Raw genomic sequence first — 18964 nt, 5'->3', positions numbered from 1 at the left:
ATGATTTATTATAGTAATTTAAAGTGAATAGGATTTATTCTTGTTTCACTACGGTAACTTAAGGCGGATAGGATTTGACCTGAAAAGGGTAATCTTGATTCGCTACGGTTACATGATATATGATTCATTATGGTAACCTAAGGTGGATAGGATTTGACCTGAAAAGGGTAATCCTAATTCGCTACGGTTACACGATACATGATTCCTTATGATAACTTAAGGTTGGTAGGATTTGACCTGAAAAGGTAATCCTGCTTTACTACTGTTACATGAGATGTGACTTGAGGGAGTGCTTGATGATTAAACGTCCTAAGGGTTACTTCTGAATATGAATTGATGGAATATGGAAATGTACGCTTTGAGTGTACTGTTGAAAAATCCATCGAAACTCCAATGATTCAACAGATAGAATATTTGATATGATACGAGAATTATAATATGAAAAGGATGTTACATGAAACATGAAAATGAGTACTAAATGATTTAAATTAATTAAAATTATTCTAAAAATTTCGGTAATGCCTCGTATCCTATCCCAGTCTCAGGTACGGGTATGGGGTGTTACACATAACCCAACTATCACAGCCCTGTAACATGCAAAATGAAAACTGAGAGTTGGAGTTCAGAAACTCATCCGCAAAACACCAGGATGCTTGAACCCTACACCTGTTTAACCTTTCCTTTGTCACTTAGGCCTCCTCCTTGGTTAGCTAAACAAAATAACCATTCGACAATCAAAACGATAGCATTCATAAGTGAGACAGTCGAAATCCATTAGCATGCAAATTATCTTTATAAGCTATCTAAGATTTTTTTTCACATCTATGAAGTTTACCATAACTTACAAGTTTCTTACCTTTTTCATTCAATAAAAAAGATAAAAAAGAGTTAGAAAGGTTACCAGCTCACCAGATTCTTAATTTATAAGGCTAATATGTTTATTTTTCCCTTCATGCAAATCGTTTCTTATGTAACACCCCAATTCTAACAGGCACAAGGTTTGGCGTATAGTCCTAAAGTAGTATGGTTGGCAGAATAAGCTTTGCCCAAGTACGTTTTTTGGAGTATAGAGCGAGCATATGCAATTATGTGGTTAAGTTAATAAAGGTTCATTTTTAGGTTACTATATTAATTGGAATAAAACCAATGACCAAGTAAAATGGTCTCGAAAGTATGAGTTTACATTAGGGATATAGTGCGTCCATTAATTGTGGTATTGTGCATGTTAAGTTGCAAGGTAAGCTAGTTAGAAACCAACTGAATGTGAACCAGGATAGTTAAAAGATAAGAGGATATTAAATTAGTTTCTTGGAAGTTGTAAACTTTTGATAAGATAATTTAGTAATAATGTGACATTTGTCAAGTTTCAATAAGAACTTATATTATAATAATAGATACTTATGTTTGGAAAAAGGGGAGTTCTCTTCTTCTTTCTTTTAAAGTAAGGTTATCTAAAGCTTGAAGAACTAAAGGCATTTCTCTAAGCTGAAGTTGAGATCCCAGATTTTATTAATGATTACTCCATGTCAAGGTAAGTTTTATAGCTCTACATGTTGTGTTATGAAAGAGTAGGCCTGTATGAGTGCATGAACAATAAGATGAAGAAGTAAGGCTTTGTATGTGGTTCATCTGGGTTTGATATGATAGTATGGTTACTCGAATGAGCTTTAATTGTGTTCTTCTATTTTGTAAGTAGTGGTTGTTGCAGTATCATGATGAAGGTTGGATCTAGAGTTCAAACTGCTATCCATGGTTGTCAGGTGAGTCCTTAAGTTGACTCTTGTAAGTATACTATTCACACGAGATACCTTTGTGGAAATTTATTGAACTATGAAATTGAAACTAGAAAAGTATAGTAAGAATGTTTGCTAGGAATGGCATGTATAGTTCGTATAAAATCTGTCAAGCTTAAGTATGAGATAAGTATCCTAATGTTGAAGCATGGTTGTATGAGTACATCTGGTAAAAATGTGAAGGGATGTGAATTAGTTTGGGTGTATGTTAATGCATGAAAGTGTTGAGTATTAAATAATGTCAGAATATGAAAAGCTTGTCAAGAGAATCTGTGTCTGTTCATTACGGTGGAGTCTAAAGGGGTCCATTGGGATTAAAAACACAATCTCTAATATAAATCTTGAAGGAAAAACCCATGGTCATGACACTTTTCGAAAGGAACTAAAGAACGGTGATTTCCCAATGGGGTTCGTTGCATGTCCCAGGATGATGATGGGCAAACCTCACATAACGTGAATTTAGGCAAATCCATATTATAAATATGTCAGGAAAGAAAGAAAGCCTTTGTGGCGCAATATGAAATGAATGCATTTATGGTGAATTATGAAGGGATAGTCTCAATGGTGAAACCTACAATGATAACTTTTGTAGTAATAATTTAAAAGACAAACCATTGTGGCTCACTTTGAAGGAATGACTTATATGGTGAATTCTGAAAACAATGCCCTTGTGGCATATTATAGCAAGGCTCTCAATGGCATACCCTAAAGAAATGATTTCTGGCAGCAGATTTTGTGTTAAATTGTTTTGGCACATTCAATATGACTTGTAAGTGTGATTAGAAAGATTAGAAAGGCACAGTGTCTTTATGGGCTATGGTAAAGTGTTATGCAAGACCATGATTCGACTATGAGTAATGAAGTGATGAGATGTAGAAGAGGTAATGAGTAAACATAAAAGAAGCATATTTTGAATAAGGGTTTTTTTAATCGTATATCTGAAAGCACCTATTATTTGTATAAGTGATCAAACATGAATTGTGGTGAAACGATGGCTTAAAGTTACGAATACAAGAGTAACGGTGTTTCGGTCGTATGGAACTCTGTAAAGGAAATGAGTAAAGACTTATGAAAGATCATCTTGAAAGAGGTAAGTAGTGTATCGAAGGTGTTGATGGGTAAGTAATTAGTTCAGAGTAAGGCGTGATATCCATAGAGAATGAAGAATGAAATTCTGGGAAAAATATTTGACAAAAACAAGTTGAAAGACCAAGATAATAAAAAAGTCTTAACAATTCTTCAGTAACAATGTGTAAGCATTGTACAGGTAAAGGACGTTTTTCTCACTAAGTTCTTATGAGCTTACATGAGTTTATATTTTTTCTTCAGGCTGATTATGAGTATGCACTAGAAGGAATGGTGCCAAGATTACGCCAAAGAAAAGGGCGTATTAGGATATTATGAATACAGAACGAGCTTGGCGGCATGTTCAAAGATTAAAATACTTCTTAGAAATCCATACTTGAAGTATTTGTAATAAATTAGGGTTTTAATTTGGATATCATTATAATTTAATTGCCTCATGTTGTATCTATATTTACTTATGTATTTTACTTTCAAATTTGTAATAAAGTAAGTTATAGTTGATTGAAATTTGTATAAGTAGTTTAGGATTCAACATTCTATTCTAATATAAACCATCCTTATTCTAAACCTTATATTCTTGAATTATTGTTCATGTCTATTCTTTTTATCAAGTTTATATTGTTTATGAGTGCTGGAATGCCGGTGCCCCCAAGGCGCAGCGAAAAAATAAAATTTCGGTAATTTAACCATGGATCCATGTGCGAGGAATGAATCGGGAAAACCAAAATAATGAAAATGGTTTCGAAATTACCAAAACTTCAATCTGAGTAGACAGCGACGCCTCGGCAATGAGAATTCCGAACCACTATCGAACCAAGTCGCAACTTTTCAGATGTCGACCTCTACGTAGTCCACCTAATTGACAATGAAAGGAAGAAGTCCCTAAAACAGTTTTAGAGATTTCTTTATTTTGACGGCTGCTAGGCCACTCAAAAACAAAAACTAGGTTTTCTTTTTAGGGTTATTATCTATATATATAACTCCCTTTTTAAATTTGGTATATTTATATCGAATATTTTAAAATAAATAAATATAATAATGTTTTAACCGAAATTATAATTACATTAATTATAACAAAGATTTTGGTAAACTATATTTATTTAAATTTATATACTGAACCAACTTCATATATTAATAGAATTATGTTCCCATTATGTGTACAACATTCTTGTACATATAATATGTTCGATATTTGATTGCCCAATTAAATTAATTCTATAATTAATTTAATTCATGTGACAACCAAAAACAATACCAACTATATTTTATTCCGATCATCTCAACCATATGGTGTGACCCTGTAGGCTCTTGTAACGTTAGCAGTAATACTAGAACGATTCTAATGTTACATACAATGAGTGGCATCTAGCAATGCATCATTGCTACCTAAGTTACAAGAAGTCATGATTCGACATAACCTTTTGTGATTTATCTTTCATGCATTAATCCTCAAGTCCTTTATCTCTGGAATGAACACAAGTCATGGGATAGTCACACTTGCATAGTCCATCTCATGTTTCTTGATATCTTGAGTAGACTATAATATACAAATAAGTATGACATCTCATATCAACTTATTTGAGCATGGCCATGCAGTTCTAGTCTCACTCAATCAAGTGGCTTAAGATATTACTTCCATTATGTAGGAGGGACCTATTCTATATTGATCAACCATATACCTCTACATAGATTGTGGTATATCTAACATCAGCCTTTATAGAACAACCAGTTACGATGTACATTTGACTGTATCAAAATATACAACTCACAATGTTGGGATAATGATGATCTCAAGTCTGAGGATCATATACATATTAATCACTATGAGTAATATTGTGACAATTACATAATAATCCAAGAAACATACTCATGGCGGGTCAGTCCAATATGTTTTTCTCTAACACACATATTCATGCATTGATTTTGACACTCCATATCAATGACAACTCTTTATCATCAATCAACTACATGTTAGTCTCAATGCATTATTGTTGTCCTAGTCAACAATAATACTTGACTAAGGATCTTTTAAGAACAATCATATTATTCTGAGGACATTATTATAAGACAGTTTATTTGTACACACAGAAAGAAAAACTGAAATAATAATGGAAATGCCTTATATTAAAACATGATAAATCAAGTATGTTATTACAACCATCTCATGATTAATCTTTGGGCATACTCTTACAATGAGATCCATGAGAAACTAATCCTCTTGTGGGGGATTAGCGAGTGGAGGTATGATTAATTAACTGTTTTGTAGGGTTCTCTTAAGCGGATTAGTTGTTCAGGAAATTAAGAACTTAAACCCTAAGCCTGACAACCCTAAGAAGTCATTAAGGTGGGAATTAACCTAAAATTGGTATGACCTATCCGTGAACACCTTAACCCTAAATTGGTCTGGATTGTAAGGTCGAGAGATAATAGTTCTTACTGAGTCATTATTCTAGTAGAAGATCGGAAGATCCTATTAGGATATCAGCTAGTTGATTGAATAAGAAAACCCGAAACGATAGTTGATTATGATTACCGAAGCAAGCTAATCACCCATGCTCAGATTTGATAAATATATTTTTTTATTTCTCATTATTTCATTATTTCATTATTTTTATCATTATTAAGAATCCTAAAAACCTTTTTTTTTTATCGTAATATAATTCATCTAAAGTACTAATTAGATCTATTTATACTTAGGTTAGAATTAATTTAGTGTTCGTCTCCTTTGGGTAAGATCCTCGTAGTACTCATCTACTCCGTTGTAACTATATTACAACCTGACCCATATACTTGTGGACACCGCTTCTTCATATATTTTGTGCAGGATTTCTACTTTGGACGCTGGTACGACCGGAGGCAGTCATATATACTACTGATATGAAAAATAAAAAAGCCAATTTTTTAATTCTTTTCTTAGACTGTAAATAAGTATATTATTGATGTAAAATACAACATGTCACCCTTTTTTTTAATCTAATTGGAATAAGTACATTATGCATGAAAAAAGTAACACAATACAAATTAAAAGTTAAAAAAGTAAATGATAATTTACATGACAATTTTTTTTTTAAAAAATAATCTGTGTTGTCAGCCGAATATGTGCCATAACTCGATGGGTACCGATTGCGAATAAGATTTCTTTGTAGTTAGGGTTTCGGCTCCTCATCTTCTTCATTTTCATCTTCACATCGAGCTCTATCTTCATCTTCTTTCCATTCCTTTGTGCTTGAGCATCATGTCGTCCTGTTCGAGTAATAGGTGGTTGCAAAGATGAGCCACCTTGGTAGAACAATGACGCCAGGGTGTTTGCGACACTATCAGTCGATAAATGTATGATGCCGCATAACTTGGTTTCGAATAAAATGTTGGAATTGTCGGAGATGACGAATACATCGGTGTTGTTATTGGCATTGGCACTCCATATGGTGCTAGGGATGGAGGTGTTGTAAAAAATACACCTACAGAAAGTGTTGATACATGATACGGTGCAGTGCTTGTGTATAAAAAATAGGGTTAGTGAAAGCACCAAAATAATATGAACCATATTGACTAGGAGGTAGGGCAACCATCAGTACCATGTGTGGGGTTGGAGCTAATGGTAACTCCATCAAGGCATGTATTCCCGACCTAAGATCCATGTGGGGTTGTCTTGGCCTCCTACGACGAAGTTTCCTGTAATACCCCGAAAATTTCTATAGTAAGATATTATCCTTGATATAGAAAAATAAGGAAATAAGTGACAAAAATGGAAGTTTTGAGTTATGACAATATTGGGAAGTAAATTATGATATCTTGATTCAGGAAAGGACTAAATTGTAAAAGTGTGAAAAATTTTATTGCCTAAGAGTAAATACTCAAAACTTGAGGGGTTAAAGTGTAAATATAAAAAATTTAAAGGGTCAATAGTGTAAATATTTTAAGGGTGGAATGATCTAAAAACTAAGGAAAATGGATGAATTAGGACCAAATTGAATAGGTAAAGAGTTATGAGGGACTAAATTGTAATTTTATCAAATTAAATGATGACTCAATGATGGAATTTTAAAAGATAATGAAGGGAAAAATGGTCAATTGGAAGAGAGAGAAGTCTAGAAAGTGATGATGATGTTGATGATATTTTATAATTATTTAATTAAGATAAATATTATTTTAATATTTTAATGAGATATTATTTTATTATTAATTTATTTAATATATAAGGAAGGAAAGATGAAGAATTTCTATCATCTTTCCATCCATGAAATTCACGTTGAAGAAAGAAAGTTTTCTTTTCTTTATAATCTTCCACCAAAAATCTACCATTTTCACTTAGAAATCAAAAGAATTTCCTTAGCTATCAAGAGAGAAAAATGACAAGGATACTATGAGGAGCTAGAATATCAAGTTAGATTCAAGAAATAGAAGCTGGAGGAGAGACAAAATCAAGTTAAAGATTGAAATCAATGAGACAAGTAAGAACGTCAAGATTTCAATAAATTTTTAAGTTTGATACTATTGAAAAAGCATGAGAATGATGTTAATGTAGAGTTTTCTTACATAAGGTTTTATGTTCTTGATATGTTAGTGAAGAGAAAATAAGAGAAAGTAATGGGAAATAGTGTAGAGAAAGAAAATAAGTGTGTTATAAACGTGGTAAATAAACATCTTGCACTAAAACAGTTTTGGATAACAACAGTAGGCTAAATTTTAAAAATCACCATAAATTTTGGAAACCAAATTAGAGGATGAACAAAATATGAAATTAAATCTTATTGAGTCTAGTTTCTTATAGAAGAAATAGTGTAAGCAATGAAATTGTGAATTATGAGATATAATAAATTCTGTGAGACAAGGTCAAAATGATTTCGGGTTCCCCTGTTCTGACTTTAGAAAATCATTAAAAATTTTAGAAAAATAATTAAGGGCTTTATATTTTTAAAACCCTTACTGAGTATATTTTTAAGAGAAATAAGCAGGAACATCATATGGATCCTGTACGAGGATAAAATTAATTCTTAGTGAAGAATGGTCGGAACTGTAAGACAGCAAAACAAGGGTAAATTTAAAGAATAAACTGTACTTATTGGCTAAACCAAAAATTCTGAAAATTTTATGGTAAGAAGATATGTGAATCTAGTTTCAGGAAAAATTAGTTGATCTTAATTTGGAGTTCTTTATCTTAAGATAAAAATAATTTAGTAACTATGACACGGATGGACAACTTTGAATATACATATAAGTAAATAGTGAAATTGTAGATAATGTTACTTATAAGCATGTTATATACATTAAGGATGTGGAATGGAGAGGAGGAGGAGGAAAATATTTATGAATATTCATCTAGTATGGTTAATTTGCATGTTTTAGGCTTAAGGACTAAATTGAATAAAAGTAAAACTTTAGGGGGAATTTTGTAAAAATGTCAAAAATGACCGAATTGAAGGGACTGAATTGTTTTATTATCTAAATTAATAAATTGAATGAATTTATTAGTTTAAGATAGGGTGAAATTTGGGAAAATGGTAAATTACCAAAATGCCCCTAAATTTTTGTATTTCTACAATTTAGTCAGATAGGTTCGTATAACTTGAATGAGCATGTAAATATGTCAATTTAAATATTGTATTGTATTTTATATGATGTTTGAATTGAATATATGAAATGTATGGATGCTGAAATGAAAGAAATAACACATGTTTTGAAACTACTTAAAAGGGATAAAATCTGTTTGAAAATTGGGTTCCAGATGGATATAGGTGATTTCCCAAATGAAAGAGTTCCTGCATGTGTTGCAGAAATAAATAACCTGGACGGTTAATCTGACAAAAGCCTTCTCGAGAATATAAAGTGGATAGGATTTGTTCTTGATTCACTATGGTAATTTAAAGTGAATAGGATTTATTCCTAATTCACTATAGTAACTTAAGGTGGATAGGATTTGACTTGAAAAGGTAATCCTGATTTGCTACGGTTACACGATATATGATTCTTTATGATAACTTAAGGTGGTAGAATTTGACCTGAAAAGGTAATCCTGATTCACTACAGTTACATGAGATGTGACTCGAAAGAGTGCTTGATGATTAAACGTCCTAAGGGTTATTTCTGAATATGAATTGATGGAATATAGAAATGTACGCTTTGAGTGTATTGTTGAAAAATCCATCAGAACTCCAATGATTCAACGGATAGAATATTTGATATGATACGAGAATTATAATATGAAAAGGATGTTACATGAAACATGAAAATGAATACTAAATGATATAAATTAATTGAAATTATTCTGAAAATTTTGGTAATGCCTTGTATCCTATCCCGGTCTCGGATACGGGTATGGGGTGTTACATTGGTTAGTCCTTTCCTCTTCTGGCAGTAGATATGGCTTACCGTGATATTTAAATTATATCATTTAATCCGTAGAGGTCGCCAATTCCAATTCGAGAATTGGTTCGCATATAGGTATGAAATTGTAAATATTTTCCCAAATGTAAATATATTTGTCAAGGAATTTTGCCCAATCTTCGTCAATTTTCTCTCGCAAGTTGACTTTGTGTAGTTCTTTGATGTCTTAGGGTGATGGTGGAATACTTTGCCTAAACCTAAACTGGTGCACCACTCGATCAGATTCGTGCATCTTCGTCATCGCAAAAACTATCAATGGCACCTTGACATGCCAGATATTACGGTTGGCCAAAAATTCGATCGGGGTGCATTTTTGAATTCTCAGATCAGCTTATTACATCTATTCAAACTATAGTATGAAATTGTAAATTTTATACTTAAGGGTGCAAAAAGCACTCAAACATTTTCAAAAAAAGCAATTAAGCCCCAACTTTTTTTTTTTGCACTCATTTGGATACTTGAACTTTCAAAATGCGTCAAAAAGGCTCTTAAACCTTTTTTAAAAAAAAAGAAATTAAGCCTCCCCTTTTTTTTGCACTCAATTAGGCACTTGATCTTTCAAAATGCATCAAAAAGACCCTCAAACCTTTTCAAAAAAAATTTAAGCCCCGCTTTTATTAAAAATTAGAAAAAATAAAAGCTATAAATATTATTAAATTTTAATAAAAATTAAATTATTAAAAAGTTATTAAAAATAAAAAAATATAAAAATTGTAAAAATTATAAAATATATAGAAATATAAAAGTATAAAATTTTATAAAGTTGTCGGAAAATTATACAAAATGTAAAGAAATATAAATTTTGTAAAATTTTTTATAAAAATTATCGTACCAAAAGAAGCATTTTATAATTTTTCTATAACTTTTATTAATTTTTATTTTTATTTATCATTTTTGCCACATGTCACGCTGTGTTTAGACCTGTCCATAGGTCGGGTCATTCGATCCGGCTCAAAGGCCAGCCTGAAAATTGGGAGCGTTTGGGTAAAAATATAGACTCTAAAAATGAGCTTGGGAAAAAAATAAAGCTTGTTTAGAAAACAGGTCAGGCCTCGGGTAAGTCTTTTTTGGCCTGAACCCGTCCCAGCTTTATTTTTTTTTACTATTTTCTTGTTTTTTTTTCATTATTTTGCTACCTTTTCACTATTATGTTGGTAATATTTTATAGTTATTGTTTGGATATTGTATAACTCTTGTTTTATTGTTAATTTTGTTATTATTTTAGAGGCAATTGCTTCTTAACTTGCATATATAGTGTTATTTAAATATACATATTTTTTAAAATTTATTTTCAATTTGTTAGAAAACATTTATTTTAATGTTTTTAGTTTTTTATGTATTATATATATTTAAAAATTTATATTAAAAATTATATAAAAATTAATATGGGTTGGGCGGGTTTTAGTATTTTTATCCGGTCTAGGCTTGAGTAAAATTTTAGATCCATTTTCCGGGTTGGGCCTAGCAAACAGACCTAAAACTTTGATTGGGCCCCCAAACCCATGGACACCTCTAGTTGTGTTGCGACACGTGATGACTTTAATTGAAAAAAAACTAGGGTCGTTAATTTTTATGATTTTATAAAATTTTACAATTTTTAAATTTTTACAATTTTTTAAAAATTCTAATTTTTAATAATTTTAATTTTTATATTTTATTAAAATTTAATAATTTTTCTAAAATTTATTATTTATTATTATTTTCTAATTTTAATAAGAGCAGAGGCTTAATTGTTTTTTGAAAAATTTTGAGAGTCTTTTCGATGCATTTTGAAAGTTCAAGTACTTAGTTGAGTGAAAAAAAAACTGGGCTTAATTGCATTTTTTTGAAGAAGTTTGAGGACTTTTTACACTTTTAAGCCTAAATTTTATCATTTATCTAATATTAAATTTATTAAATTTCAAATCCTTACTTAAATATTATATAATTTAAAATTCAAAAACTAAGCTCGGCTTCCGATTGTTGATTTAGCAGTAGTTGGATATCTTTGAGCTCATTCGTTATACTCACATGACTCGCCTTATTGTTCTACCTATTTAAATAATATGTTATTTCAAAAATATAATAATGAAAAATATTACGATAACTATATTATCAAATAAATTTTACCTTATTACGAGTGAGAAAGAATAATGAGTGTTCACTCAATGACGTAAAAATGATAGTCAGTACCATGCCCATAACAACAAAATGAGTATGCAACCACCAATTTTAATTTTTTGTGGTTGTGTCGCCTGATACATCTCTTATTACAATATGGTTAACATAGCTAATCCCTAATTAAGTCGCACTGCTTCTTTCAAGTCAATAAGTTATAGTAGCCACTTTAAATGTACCAGATTTCGAGATTTGTCAGACATTGGAATACCTCTGATTAACCTCAAGATGAATTCTTGGGCATATTGTTCTCTTTCAATGGCACACGCCGAGTTGTCGATATAATTGAAATTTTCTTCCAACCATTTCATCTCTATTCGACTACCAAAAAACTTGTCTGACATCTTATTTAATAGTTGCTCACAAATTGCGCTCCAATCGCCAACGGCCACTACCCTTGTAATGACTGACCCATCCAGTGGTAAATCGAGTTGTAAAGCTATGTCCTTAAGTGTAATTGTACACTCGCTGCACGAAAGATAAAATATGTGTGTCTCAGGTCTCCGTCTTTCCGCCAAAGAGCTGATAAGTATGGGCTCCAATTTAATCCCCTCGAGCATACAACACGTGCAAAAATCCCCCCTCTTGCAAGTATTATTCAATAACACGCACAATTAAATTGTATATTTATGTGTCTGAAATTCGATTTTTGACTTGATTATATAAACATAAAAAAATTATAAAATTAATAATGTTAACAACTTACTAATAAATTAAAAATTTTAATAATATTCTTACCATTTACAATTGGACGTCGAAAATGTAATTATTATAGAAATAAATGTACAAAATTATTATTATAAAAATCAATTAAAAATAAAAAATTACGAAATATAAAATTAAGAGAAATTGAGACTGTATAAAATGAATCAATTGAGAAAATAAGAGAATAAGATCTGGATGGGAAAGGAAAACAATTGCTTAAATTTATATACCAAATAAATTAATCGTTTGGAAAAAAATTATGAACTTTTTACCCTAAATATAAAAAAATCATCCCTAATTGTTTTCTAAAACCATATATATATCAAATTTACTCAAAAGTTCGGGCACTTTTAAAATAAAATAAAAAGAATGAAACTAAAATAGCCTAAAATAGAATGAAGACATAACCGAAATATCATAAAATTATAAATAAAGAATTTACAAGTTCTTCCTAGGAATCCTTTTTTTTATTATGTTTCTTCATTTAGTGTTAAGCGCTCCTGCATGGCGATTTGGGCTTCAAATCGCAAAAATTAGGGCTCCGATGTGCTAATCGGTCGATTCTCAATTCCGTTCATTGAAGATGTGATCTCACAGCGACTCTCGCGTTTTTTCCTTCTTAAATTTCAAACTCGTTAAAGGGTTTTTGAGGGGGATTTTGTTGTGGTTTGTGATTTTTAGGGTTAGGGTTTTTGAAGGCATGAAGGGGACTTTAGATCGAACCAAGGTGATTCTCCGCCACTTACCTCCGTCCATCACGGAGTCCGTGCTTCTCGAACAAGTCGATAGTGCCTTTTCTGGCCGTTACAACTGGCTCTCCTTTCGTCCCGGGAAGAGTAGGTTGGTCCATTCTTTCTTTCGTTTTTTTTTTTTTTGGGGGGGGGGGTTGGATCATATTCTTCATTGGACTTTTTTAGTATTTTCTTATCCTTGTTTTTTCTTTTTGTTAATGGAGTCCCTCTCGGTCTCTATTTCTTTAACTTTGGCCGTATTTTCCTTTAGTGAATTGCATGGGTGTTTTCCTTTGCATTTACAGTAAATTACTGCTTTCAGCCCTCATAAGGGTTGATTCTATATATATATATATATATATATATCCAATGTGTCTTATGTGGAGATTATGCCATTGTGGGGTTAATTGCGGGTCTCTTGTAAAGGGACATGTTTGGCCTTGCTTTGCTTACTCAGAGTCTCAGTGTCTTTCTTTAGTAGGAGTGTTTATATTGTCTTGTACTAGTTTTTGCCATGTTCTTGATTCTTCCGATCAAATATGAATAAATCGTTTAGATATTGCTGAGAGGCTAATTAATCCAGCTGATCTTGCATTATCACGTTGTATTGTTTTCATAACGGAAATTCTAGGGGTTGCTTACAGCAAAAGATTATCTTATTATGGTTTTACTTTTCAAAATTATTTGTAGTCAGAAGAATTTGTCTTATTCAAGAGCGTACGTGGACTTCAAGAGGCCAGAGGATGTTTTAGAGTTTGCAGAATTCTTTAATGGTCATGTATTTGTTAGTGAGAAGGGTATGCTTCTTGAACCTTTAACTTCTTAGAAATTGATGTAGTGTAGCTTTCATTTGTTATAAGCAATACTATTTTAGTTTTTTATTGCAGCAGTATAAAACATAATCCTCTTTTAAGTCTCAAATAGGCATATGATCTGAATCTGTCTTTAATTCACACCTCAGAAAATTACGAGTTGTTTGGGGATGTTAGAGCACCTTGATTGCCTAATGGAAAAGAGATTTTGACTAGCTTATGTAGAATATCTCATTTTCTTTAATACCCTGTTTATCTTAGCCTCTATTTGCAATAAAGTGATTCTACATGTAGATTTCAAATTAAAATATCTGTTCTCTTTTTCAGGGGCTCAGTTCAAAGCTGTTGTTGAGTATGCACCTTCTCAACGTGTTCCAAAGCAGTTCTCTAAAAAGGATGGTCGTGAAGGGACCATATCCAAAGGTAATAAGCTGATTTTATTTAATCATAATTGAAAAGAAGTGGAATTTGTGAAAACTTATCTATGCCACTATTTTCCTGTTCATGAATTCAAGTTTTTCTTGATAAACATCTAGATCCTGAGTATTTGGAGTTCCTTGAATTCCTTGAAAAGCCAGTTGAGAATCTTCCTAGTGCCGAGATACAATTAGAGAGAAGGGAAGCAGAAAGAGCTGGTTAGTTAGATGAATCTTATCCATATCTCTGAAGTTGTTATTTTGATCCTTTTGGAAAAACAAGAAGAAAATTTTTGTAGTTATATTGACTGACTAAAAATTATCTTTATGTATTGCTATTTTTCTGTTATGCCACAATGGCTTTTATCAGGTGTATCAAAGGATAGTCCGATAGTTACACCTTTAATGGATTTTGTTAGACAGAAAAGAGCTGCTAAGGGTGCATCTCGGGTAATATTTGCAACACTATTATAGTTGACAAAAGTTAGGAGCTGTGTTGTGTTTGCTATAATTTGGTGTTTTTCTTACCAAGCTTTGCCCTTACAGTCAAATAGGCTTTTCTTTCGTTCACTATAATGTGATTTGATAGGGAAATACGATCTTAAAATCAATCATTGACATCATTACTGAAGAATGATAAAATGTTATCCAAGGATTCAATACTTTTCTCCTCCAACCTTTTGACATATTGATAAATGGACTGAAGTAAGCTGTCTTTTTTTTTCCCCCAACTTCTCCTTTCCTGGTTTTATTTTATGTTATTCAGGTCAAAATATGCCGCTAGTCCCTTTACTTGAATGGAGTTTGAGATTTAGTCCCTATACTTCAAAATTTTAAGAATAAATCTTTTTTTAGATGTCAAATTGTGGTCCAATTGTTGACTTCCTTCAAAATTTACCCTCAATACACTCATACAACCCTACAAACTTCAGAAGCATATTTGATAGCAAGCAAAATTTGATAGAAAATGCTAACAGTTTCCCCAAATAGACTTGAATTTTTAAATCTAAAAAGTATGAGGATTTCATTTTTAACTTTTTTAATTACAGAGCCTGAATCTCAGACTTGTCGAAGTTTGGACCTTTTATTTATGCTTTTAATTTGTTTCTGATTTTCTTTCAGTGCTTTTTTGTGAGCTATTTGCACCAGCAATTCATCATATGCAACTTACTGGTTCTAATAGTGTTTTTATCACAGAGGTCACTATCTAATGGGAAAGTGAGCAAAAGAGCTGGTGGGTTATCTGGTGGAAGTCCAAGTTCAGCATCATCCAGAAGAGGTTGTGAAAAGCGAAGGGGTAGTACTACAGTGGTATGTGTATATTTGGTTAATTTAGTGAAAAACTATATAATATTTTTTGAGTTGATATCTTTCTCTCTTGCATAGTAATGGAGTTGTAATTTCATGTTGTAAAGATGTGTAGATTTGGGTATTTACCGATACATTTGCTTTTGATTTTTTCCCCCTTTTAATAATAAATCTAGTTGACCTTGATGGATTTCCTGGTCGGATATTGGAAGTTTCTTTATCATTAATTCCTTGTCCTTTTGGTGGCAGTATGTTCTAAGGGATAGCTTGAAAAATGCAAGTGGCAAAGACAAGTCCGCTTACATTTTGGTTTCCAAAAGGGATGATAAGCAACTTTCTGATAAGCATGCTACCTTACCTTCACCTGTGGGAACTCAAATATCTGAAGAGGAAAGTGGTATGGGTGATAATGGATAAATGCCTAATATATATTATTCTAATTTTCCTTTGTTTAATGAGCTATTATTCTTTGCTTTATGTATGTTTTATTTGGCATTGTAATCAGTCAGAAATTTTCATTTTGTGGTTGCATTCTGATGTTTCATGTTTCCAGTTTAAATTTCTCATTCTTGTTCTTCCAGGAGTTTCTGGAGTTACTGATGCTGGTAAAAAGAAAGTTCTGCTTCTTAAAGGGAAAGAGAGAGAATTTTCTCATGTGAGCCTCTTGTTCCTTTTTTGTCATGTTCTAGAGTGCATTTATGATACTTGGGGAGTGGGTAAGGATTTTATTTTATTATTATTTTTTGGTGTTGGGGGGGGGGGGTAGGTTAAATTGGGGGAGAAAGGAACAATGCTACTCTCATTCTATATGTGATATTGTTGCTAATAAGATTGTTGTTTTCACATGGATACTGGAAGGAATTATAGTTTTCAATCACCATGTTTTGTGATTTTGCATTCCTTATGATTATAATTCTTTGCACAGGTGGCTGGAAGCATGTTACGTCAACAGGATATTGCATCGCCAATTACAAAAATACTTGGCTCAACTCCTATCAAACAAAATGTTGGGCGTGAAGGCAGAATTATCAGAGGTGTACTTTTAAACAAGGATGCTCGTCAGTCTTCTCGGGTCCAGTCAGAGCAGCAGCTTCAGACCCCAAATTTGGAAAAGGACAGACGACCTTCTCGGCATTCACATGCACAATTAATGCTGAAGGATACTAACAGTTCAGACAATAAGGTCGGGAGTGACTTGCATGGTAGTGAGAAGCCAGAGAGGCGTAGGAGAAACAAAGACAGGCCAGACCGTGGTGTATGGACCCTTCGCCGTTCTGATGGATCATATGCAAGTGATGAGTCCTTGTCATCGTCTGCTTTTCAATCTGCACATATACCTTTAGATTCTTCAGAAGGTATGTTTAATCTCAGCTATTATTGTTACTTGGGATAATCATTATCCTGGGGATTTTCTACTAAATATAATTGATTGCTATCATGACACATTGAATTGAGAACTTGCATATGTTTGCACTTGGGATTTTGCATTATGTGCTCTGTGAGTAGCAGCAGCAAGCCAGAACTGCATAATCATAATTTTCCTTAGGGAGAACAACTTTTGATGTTTCTTTTTCCATGTATAATTGGCAGGGGCTTATGGTGATACTAAAGTTGATTTATCTAATGTTTGGAGCATGCAACCTAAAACTGTCAGAAGTGCACGTAACAGTTCTTTTGATGGTGGTTAGCTTTGTGTTTGGAAGCTGATTAACTGTCTGTTTTGTGTTTGTTTGCATTTCATCAATATTTCTTGTAAATTTATGCAGGATCCTCTAAACATGGTAGCCGATGCGGAGCAGTTGCTGATGGATCATCTGTTGTGAGTGATGGGAAACCAGGGAAGAGAGGCAATGCTTCTTACTATGGTTCTCATGAGGTGATTATATTTGTGCTGTAATATCTGATATGTTTAGTAGTGTTATTCTGTTAATATTTATTCTCCAAATTTGCAGAAACAAGTCTGGGTACAGAAATCTAGTTCAGGTTCTTAGTGAATTTTTAAAATGGTAAGCACTTAATTATTGTGAACGCATTTATTGTAATGATTTGAATTTGTTGGCCACTGCTTTACCAGCTTGAAAGTTACACAGTTTAGAGCATGATGTGAACTATTTGTTTTTGTAAAGGAAGTATGTAGTTTGGACTGATTTCTCAGCCTGTTGGAGTGCTGTATTGGAAATTCAGGGAATGGCCAGTTAGATCATAATCAGTCTGTATTTTTGAGTCTAGTTAAAGGTCTAAACCTTTTGCCAGGTAATGCCTTGAGTGTTCACCTTGAATTAGTTAGGTGGTTGCCAAGTTAACTTAAGACTCGAAACATCTGTCAAACCATAGCTAACTTGTTTGAACTTGGTCTAATGCAACCATTAGTGTGTTCCTGTTATTAGCTTGTGATTAATTCTTTTGTCAATCAGAACACAAGAATCTCGACGGAAGTTTTACAAATTATGAAAAGCGGTGATGTAAAAGAAAAAGTTCGGAAGCTGTGCCTTGAAATATTAATCTGTGTTACTGATAATATATTATGAATGAGACATTGATCATAAATCTCATCTAGAGTATGGAATATTAAAATCTGCTTGAATTCATCCATCCGAGTAAAATTTGTTTGTCGTGGCTGTGAAACAAATTGGTTTATTGAATTGGATTGTTGTCTTGAGGAGTGGGACTGTCATCTTCCATTTTGCCACATGAAAGAAAATTCCAGTGTAGGTAGGGTGTTGCCTCATTGCATGGTTCATGCTATTTCATTTGTGCTGTCGGATGCAATATACATTTATTTTTATTTCAAGGTATTATAGTCATTCTCACTTCGTATCATTATTTATGCAGCAGAGTGCATGGTCACTTGAATTTTGAGCATGCAGTTGCAATTGCTGTAGGCTGTCTTGGTACCCATGATCTTATCGCAGAAGGTTGAGTGACCTACAGAGGTTGCAGATGGTATCACTGTAATTAACACACGGGAGGGTGAAGAAATCTCCATCTTTGTGAAAGATGGTTGAGAATAGGAGGAGGTTATGATTTTCTAGTCACACGATACCACTGTTTTCTTGGTCCCTGCAGATATTATCCAGTTGAGGACTCAACTGGAACTGTAAATATAAATGCAGCGGTGTGGTCTTGTTTGCTGGACTTAGGTTTAGGGTTAGCACTTTGTGTATAAAAGGCAGCCAGCCAGCCCCCACAAGTTTTCAGGTGGGTTTTGTGCAAGAGAAGGGAAGTCACCCTCCTTCGCAGCTTGTTTTGGATCTTTATTTCTTTGACTACGTTGATACTTTTTGAGTGTTTTGTAGGAATATGGTAGATTTAAATGTCGTTGGAACCCATCTCCCCATGTTACTCAAATTGATGATGCCATTTGATGTGATTGCCCAACGAGATTTCTTTCTTTTCTTTTTCTCTTAATAAAGTGCTGGTTGAAAATTGGATAAGTGTTTCTTCTTCAAATAAATTATACTTTATGGCAAAATAATAATAATAGTAATAAAAACCAAGAATTTTTTTAAGGTATTTCAACAAAAAAGACGAGTATCTTTTGAAGCGAAAGGAGTGCCACATTTCTATCATGT

General features: G+C 32.6%; 1 protein-coding gene across 4 annotated transcripts; it reads left to right on the top strand.

Moving 5' to 3' along the window:
• The first annotated feature begins 12461 nt into the window (after positions 1–12461).
• LOC108479203 (regulator of nonsense transcripts UPF3-like) lies at positions 12462–18818 on the top strand. 4 transcript variants are annotated; one of them, XM_053023448.1, is made up of 14 exons: positions 12462–12710; positions 12807–12965; positions 13547–13653; positions 13996–14091; positions 14205–14303; positions 14455–14534; positions 15282–15395; positions 15642–15789; positions 15974–16047; positions 16318–16747; positions 16983–17072; positions 17159–17268; positions 17345–17398; positions 18228–18818. In XM_053023448.1, coding segments are annotated over exons 1-13 (1548 nt in total). In that variant the 5' UTR covers positions 12462–12708; the 3' UTR covers positions 17384–17398; positions 18228–18818. The 4 variants fall into 4 exon arrangements, with proteins under 4 accessions (XP_052879408.1, XP_052879407.1, XP_052879406.1 ...); XM_053023447.1 differs by having other exon boundaries at positions 18225–18818; XM_053023446.1 differs by having other exon boundaries at positions 16983–17075.
• Positions 18819–18964: the final 146 nt, after the last annotated feature.

The sequence above is a fragment of the Gossypium arboreum genome, chromosome 12 (assembly GCF_025698485.1).
Source record: "Gossypium arboreum isolate Shixiya-1 chromosome 12, ASM2569848v2, whole genome shotgun sequence".
NCBI classification, from domain to species: domain Eukaryota; kingdom Viridiplantae; phylum Streptophyta; class Magnoliopsida; order Malvales; family Malvaceae; genus Gossypium; species Gossypium arboreum.
Note: the sequence above shows the minus strand (reverse complement) of the source record. Positions and strands in the feature narration are given on the sequence as shown.